The 7,581-nt window shown below is 34.8% G+C and overlaps 1 protein-coding gene across 2 annotated transcripts in view; it reads left to right on the top strand.

Moving 5' to 3' along the window:
* Positions 1–1,879: 1,879 nt before the first annotated feature.
* Positions 1,880–7,581, top strand: part of LOC132547870 (transcriptional regulator ATRX-like) — a 37,613-nt gene continuing 31,911 nt past the window's right edge. Inside the window, exons 1-5 of one of the 2 annotated variants that reach the window (XM_060211677.1) lie at positions 1,880–1,960; positions 4,584–4,612; positions 5,230–5,363; positions 5,698–5,787; positions 6,715–6,842. In XM_060211677.1, the coding sequence (XP_060067660.1) occupies positions 4,584–4,612; positions 5,230–5,363; positions 5,698–5,787; positions 6,715–6,842 (381 nt within the window). In that variant the 5' untranslated portion in view covers positions 1,880–1,960. Of the gene's footprint in view, positions 1,961–4,564; positions 4,613–5,229; positions 5,364–5,697; positions 5,788–6,714; positions 6,843–7,581 lie in introns of both variants that reach the window. The other variant, XM_060211678.1, reaches the window with a different exon arrangement.

Here is a 7,581-nt window from a genome sequence, read left to right as displayed (position 1 = left end):
ACCGTGGGTGGGGAATTAGTGTCATATATAGTCAACAGGATACACATATATGGACCGTGGGTGGGGAATTAGTGTCATATATAGTCAACAGGATACACATATATGGACCGTGGGTGGGGAATTAGTGTCATATATAGTCAACAGGATACACATATATGGACCCTGGGTGGGGAATTAGTGTCATATATAGTCAACAGGATACACATATATGGACCGTGGGTGGGGAATTAGTGTCCTATATAGTCAACAGGATACACATATATAGACCGTGGGTGGGGAATTAGTGTCATATATAGTCAACAGGATACACATATATGGACCGTGGGGGGAATTCGTGTCATATATTCCAACAGGATACACATATATAGACCGTGGGTGGGGAACATGATACACATATATAGACCGTGGGTGGGGAATTAGTGTCATATATAGTCAACAGGATACACATATATGGACCGTGGGTGGGGAATTATTGTTATATATAGTCAACATGATACACATATATGGACCGTGGGTGTGGAATTAGTGTCATATATAGTCAATATGATACACATATATGGACCGTGGGTGTGGAATTAGTGTCATATATAGTCAATATGATACACATATATGGACCGTGTGTCGGGAATTAGTCTCAAGTCTTCATGGTTGTCTATAGTTGTCTTCTCCCAGGTTCGTTTTAGTGATACTACATGATAAGTTTGGTAAACATTGAGAAATCACTCCCATGAAATAACTATGATATTTAGATATTAATGCTCGCTAACTATGTCAGAATATGTATTTACATGTCGAAAGATATCCTAATCTATTGTGTATTAGTAATTTCCTAATTCCCTAACCTTGTCTGTTTATCAGTTTGATGCCCTAACCTTACCTGTAGCTTTTAGTTACTGGTCAGAAAGAGATTTTCACAGTATACTTCGTCAAAAACTAAACAGAAGTCGTAGTTTAGTTTCCCAATTTCTCTGGTAAGCTAGTCTTTCCTGTATCAATCTTCTCCGTGTCACACTATACTTTATATATCACAATAAACATACCAACCGTTAGACACAAAAACAATACATGAAATAGCGAAAATGTAAAAAAAAATCCTGTTGTATTATTGTAAAATTAGTGGTTTAAAAAGAAGTACGATGACATAAGCATGAATTAGTTATAGTAAAACAGCATTGTGAGAGACAGGATATTCGGTCAATCTAGCTTTAGCCGACCACATTATAATTTAATCACCAAAGTAATCCACGTTAATGTGAACAATGCTATGTGATCAGAATGAATTTGAATAGTTAGAAATACAAGAATGTAGATCCTTGTTTTTCAGTGTCTCTGGTAGGAGAGATTGACATCTTTATTCTCGCTATATCACCGTTGTAAACATCATACAGTTGTAGGCCGCGCACAGCTGTTTATAAATCGACCAGTTGTTCTAAAAATAGATTGGGGGAAATCCTGAATATATGCCGGGGTTTTATGAAGAGTATATTACCAACCAGTGAGAAAAATGTTTCTCTGTGATCAAGTCAATCTATCACGTCTTTAGAAGCAAAACAAGATATCACTCCAGAGAACTGTAGAACTGTTATACATGTATTTCTCTACAGGCACAGAGGCTGCAATATTCCGTTATGTCGTCTGCTAGCGTAGCGACGTTGACAGCAACCCTGGACCTCCAAACGACGTTAAGGACCAGGTATGGCCAATATATTTATATCAAAAACATTTTCCCAATCAAGTGACCGTGACCTATTTTTTATGCAAATTATATGTTAATGACCCCTGACGTCATGAATAAATTATGCAAATTAGTTTATGATAACGAGGTCATCACGTGACCAAACGTCATCGTCTGTATGCCGCCATTTGCAGAGAACAACAGAGAAATGGCAAACTGAATAGAAGTCAGACTTTTCTCTATTTATTCATCAGGACGTAAAGTCTTGGTTCCTTAATAGCAACAGTAAGTATGCATTTCTTTGTTTGTCTGATATCGGTATCGTTCTGGCCGCTGGTTCCGAGCGCGGTCAGTTTCATTGCTTGGTCATTCCATTCGTGTTTAGCGCCATCCTTGTCCGAAAATAACTCGTGGGTGACTGACAATGCGGCGTGTGTGATATGTTTTGTTCCGAAATGTTATATTTCAATGACAAGTTGCATACTGATAGCTTATTATTTAATTTATCATGAAACATCTCTTATTTCCTTATGATCCTGATGCTTGTGGAAAATAAACACATGTCTCGCTGCGCACATGCACCTGTTTATAATCATCCTGATGGCCTTTTGCTCCTTGCCCATATAATTTGCTTCACATAAAGCCTATGATCTATATTATGTTGTTTCGATACACACTTCTCTCGACAGAAAGGAAGTACCAATAATGGACCATTTTTTTAATAAACCTGCATTTTCACCCGTATTTTCAAGTCTGGAAACTGCATTGTTAGCTTAAATTGAGATCTGGCAATGCGTTTCTAGACGATGTCGTTCAAATCGACTCGGAAGTTATCGTAGATGTAAATCAATACCTACAGATAGAAATCAAGCCTACTTTTTTCTTTAAAGTGTTTTGATGGAATTATTCGAAGACAGCAAAGATTTCATGCTTGTGTTGTGATGAAACTCTTTGGCCTAATTGAATTGATATTGCGTCTCATCAGGAGAACAGGTTTCCATTTATTGATCTTTGAATTTTATGCCACACATCCAAACATGCAATGTTTCTCCCTCCCTCCTGTCCCTTCCCCCACCTCTTTCCACCTATTCTGTCCCTTCCTCTCATTTCTGCCCCTCCACTTCAATAAGATCAGTCATGTACTGGACAGTAGCTCATAATTTGTTATGATCAATTAGCTTTATTACAGTGTATATTGTTTGAAGTGTTGTAATGATGACTTTCAAAAGTTTTACATCTGATTTAACTTCAAGATGGCTGCCATTCATAAAGGCATGCCTGTCTCCACACCCTAGGCATACATGTCTTAAAAGAAACCTTTCAAGTTTTCCATAACCAAACATTGTATTTATAGTTTTTGCATATAATAATATATATTACTTGTTTTCTGCATAAAAGAGTAAAATGTTTAATTTTTTTCACAATATACAGTTGATCCCAGTTATATTGAAATCCTTGAGTAATGGCAAAATACTTCAAATTATCTGGGTTTCAATATAACAGGGGACAAGCTTGTTAGACTTTGTTCACCATTCTATGAACATCTTATCAACATGTATGATGGTGTACAATACGGGTGAAATGCGTGTATATGCAAAAAACAAATTACAATATGACAGCACTCTTTGTTTGCATTTTTCTTACCATAACATTTTTCACCCTTCAAATGAAATCATTTTTCTAGTTCACATTTAAAAAACAAAGCAGTCTCATCCACATTAAAAATATCTTTCGTCTTGAATTTTAATATATCTGCCAGTTTGTTGTTTTTTCTTCCTTTTTTTACTTGTACTTAGATTGATTCTGAAACCTCTTGCAATACCTCTTTCAGCTTTTTCTTTTAGATCAACAGATCAAATTAGTTCGTACTTTTCATTGGAAGAAGCCATTACAACAACCGCTCTGTTTTCTATTCTGATGTAGACTAAGGCCTGTGTCCAAATAGCAAATACAACTTACTGCTTGATAAAATTTATTTCTGTTGTATCAGACATTTACCTGGCTATTGACATACTCGCCAAAGCTTACACCTTCAAATGCGGATCATACTGGCTTTCAAATTAAGCTGTGTGATAACGACAACTTTGTGTTGCGATATTACCAATTAAGAGAGTTCAAATTAAGCTGTATATAAAAACAAAGACAAAGAAGACATTTGGTCAGGGATTGAATTTTATTTCAAATTAAGCTTTTTGAGATATCGAAGTTCAAATTAAGTGGGTTTGACTGTATCTTGTATTGGTTGCATCTCGCAGTCCCAACATCCACTAATTAATGGTAATTTACCTTACAATTATGACCAAGCTCTGACCACTAATTAAAATTTACCTGATGGGCATTGAACTATGGGCATGTGTCAATTTCCATCACAGGTTACCAACCTTGCCACCAGATGGCATTGCATGAAGTAAACATCAGTATCAGATTAACTTGGCCTACCCGTGTGAATCTGCTTGTCAGATACATTTCAATTATTATTATTATTATTATGACATTTATTAACTGCTTGTCAACACACAAAAGGTCATTAGGGCCATCAACAGGTGAAAGTGATCTATTGTTTGTTAATAATGTATTGATAGGTCAGTAGGTGTACTCTTAATCATCTTGGAAACCCAGCATACCCACAGGTATTGTAATCAGTGTGTGAATCTCTGACATATAAAATATCTAGATAAAACTGTTCAACACAGGGATAAGATTCTAAGATCATAAATTAATGCAGATGCTCAGTGATACAGAAGATTTTGTCTTTTGTATTGTTATTGTAAGCAGATATTGTCACTTGTTCTCTGAAATGTACAATATTTCCAGAGATATGAAAAGATATTGACTGATATTTACAGTTTGATTGTAAAAATGGCACTGATGGTTAATAGTTTAATTTAGTATCATTCTTGCCTTTCAGATGTCCTCTCGAAGTGGGTCTTCTAGAAGGTTTGTATATTTGATGAGGGTTTGCTTAGATATCTTACAACTAGGGTCATTTTAGATTTATTGTAGTTCTTCTGTTTCTTAGCTTCCTAAGTAAATGTTAGGGAAGGCTTCCACACAATTTGATACCATACCAAATCTGTTTGATAAAGTATCAAGGTATCTAGATATTTAAAGATTTTGTGTCTATTTTGTTTTGATTATTGGTGTATAGCTGCAGTTTAAAGTTCAATAATAGTTATTCCTGGATAACCCAAACAAAATAGGAAAGTGAATCCACATATTTAGAGTTTTTCTTCATTAAAACACACTTTCATTTATATTGATTCCAATATTTACAGACACAAAATAATGTAAACATTCAGTTTGCAGGCAAAAAAATTCATTTCACAGAATAGCTTATTGTTTCAGTATTTGTAATGGACTTTATTTGCGGCAGCATTTGAAAACATGCAAAAATGAATGCCCATACTGATACAAGGAATTTACTTTGAAGTTATAATGTCATATCATCATGCGTAATGATAATGAGAATGGAAATAAAGATTATATAGAGACAATTACAACTGTAAATCTTTATGATTCATAATCAAAATGTACTGTAAAACTTGTATTACCAGAAAGCCACTAGTCACCCGTAAGGTGTTCGACAATTCCACAGACGAGGAAGAAGATGATGCTGCTAGGAATGATAGTCAAAAAGTAAATGGAGACTCCCAGTCAGAAGAGGATATTCCAGAGGAATTACCGGAAGGTATTCAATCATTTTTCATGTGCCTCACATAGGCATTTAAAATTGTGTGTACCATATTTGTTGTGATTATAAGTTGCACTGGTATATGAGCCTCATGTCTTGACAGCGAGGAAGAAAGTTTCGGCTTATGATACACTGACATACACTGTTTTTAATTTATGGTTAGAAAAAACAATGTGTTCTTCTAGACCATTGTGCCTTTTCTGGGAACTGAAATGCGTTTATCTTCATGCAAGGTCATATTATGAATTACACATGTTTAAATGTTACTCTGGATAAATAAAAGATATTATTAACACATTAAACTGAAAAATCAAATTTCTTTGTTCAACAGGCACAGTGGTTGTCAACCCAGAACCAGTCGAGGAGAAAAACCCAACCTTCAAGGGACCTGAATTTGTGTCGGGAAAGCGTAAAGTCACAGGTAATGACTGTGTGTATGAGGGTGCACTTTTGTTTTTGACATTCAATTGGCATGTAATTACGTAAAGGTTTGTTTTGTATATTAATTTTTCAGTTATTAATTCAAAGGTTAGAATCAACTACATCAAAACCCTTTTATTATTACTTCTGGTTTGTCTCAAGAAAACATTGAAAATGGAATTAAAATTGAATGAGAGATAACCATCAAAGCCTGGAAGTGAACTTGATCGATGTGATTGATTCTTAGAGAAGTTGTTTTGTAAAGATGATTGGAGTCGTCCTTTATTGACAGTGACATTGAAACTGATTAAGTGCAAAGTAGTATTTCACTGGTACATCTAGATTATATTTTGCTGTCAGTTTTCCCTCTCAAGTTATTGTATTTTTACTCCAGGCAGTCAAATGAGGCCATTGTTGGAAAAATTAAAAAATTAAGATGAAATAAATCACTTGAGGAATGTTGAAGAATTAGATATATTTCCTGAAGGAGGTCAGAGTTTACAGAAATCTTTGGTATGATACAGGATTTATCATATGATTAGGCTTGATCAGAGATTAAATTAATATAATTTAAGGTTATTTATTTCATTGATTTTGGGGACTCTGACATTTGTATTCACTTAGATTTTGAGACCCAACTACATCTCTTAGTATTGGAATTCATGAACATTTTGGAATTGGTGTTCTCGACTTGTCTTAAAAAGATTAATTTATCTTTCCCTTGTGTTGAAGGGGAAGTTATCACTCAACAATCAAAAGTGAAAGTTATATTTAGCAGCATGCCATATACAGCAATATCACATGAAGGTTTTCATCCCAGCTTTTTGAAGAGGCAATCATCCATGCTATACATGTACATGTTATCAAATTATTTGGCTAAAAAGTGTTTGTAAAGGAAAGTATTTGGAAAGTAACAATTTATTTGTAGGTAATGTCAGCATAGATGTTAGTGGTTTGATGTCTCGTGTGACCTGTACTGCCTGTCACAAACAGATCAACACTAACAAAAAAGGGTCAGCTCGACGACATCCTCTCCTCAAAGTCCTCATCTGTAAGGTAAGTCACAGCAATTTACAACATCATTTATACTGAAATAATCAGGGTTAAGTTATACGGAGTATGTCTGGCAATTTACATCTGTAGACTTTCTTCTGACTGAATTGTTTTAAAATGATATGTATATGAGCATAAAATTCTGACAAAAACTTCTTTCTCACATTTGTAGATGAAAATGAATTGTAATATGTAAAGAAATACCCTTTCCTACTGAGTATCATTTCTAGGAATTGTTCTTTTTTCTTCTTTTTAATTTTCATTCCTCCTTGTCATCTTGTTATGTTCATTCCTCCTTGTCATCTTGTAATTCACTGAATTAAGTTTGTTATCCCTAGAAGTACTAAATGGATCTCCCTCAGATTTCATATGTAGGTTTCACTTTGTCCCTAGTTGTGCCAAATTTGAATTTTGAACTGATGGAGGGGGACAAATGGCTGTCAGGCAGCAATCTCGGATTTTCACTTTGAAAGATTGTTATTATAGTTTGTAGAAAATAAATGCATAGATCCTTCTGAAATTTGAAGTGTAGGGCCCCTTGGTCCTTGGTTGCTCCCTTTTAATTTTGGGTCTGATCAGAAAAACAAAATGTCTGACAGGTGGCCATCTTGGATTTTGATTAGTGAAGATTGTTATCTGTTTTTCTTAAGAAGAACCAAATGAATCTCTCTCAAATTTCATACATATGTTTCCTTTCACCTCAAAATGGCTTCCAGGCAACCATCTTGGATTTAGCAGGTAA

This window comes from Ylistrum balloti, unplaced genomic scaffold (assembly GCF_031769215.1).
Source record: "Ylistrum balloti isolate Yb309-2 unplaced genomic scaffold, AGI_CSIRO_Ybal_v1 Utg369986, whole genome shotgun sequence".
NCBI lineage: Eukaryota > Metazoa > Mollusca > Bivalvia > Pectinida > Pectinidae > Ylistrum > Ylistrum balloti.
Note: the sequence above shows the minus strand (reverse complement) of the source record. Positions and strands in the feature narration are given on the sequence as shown.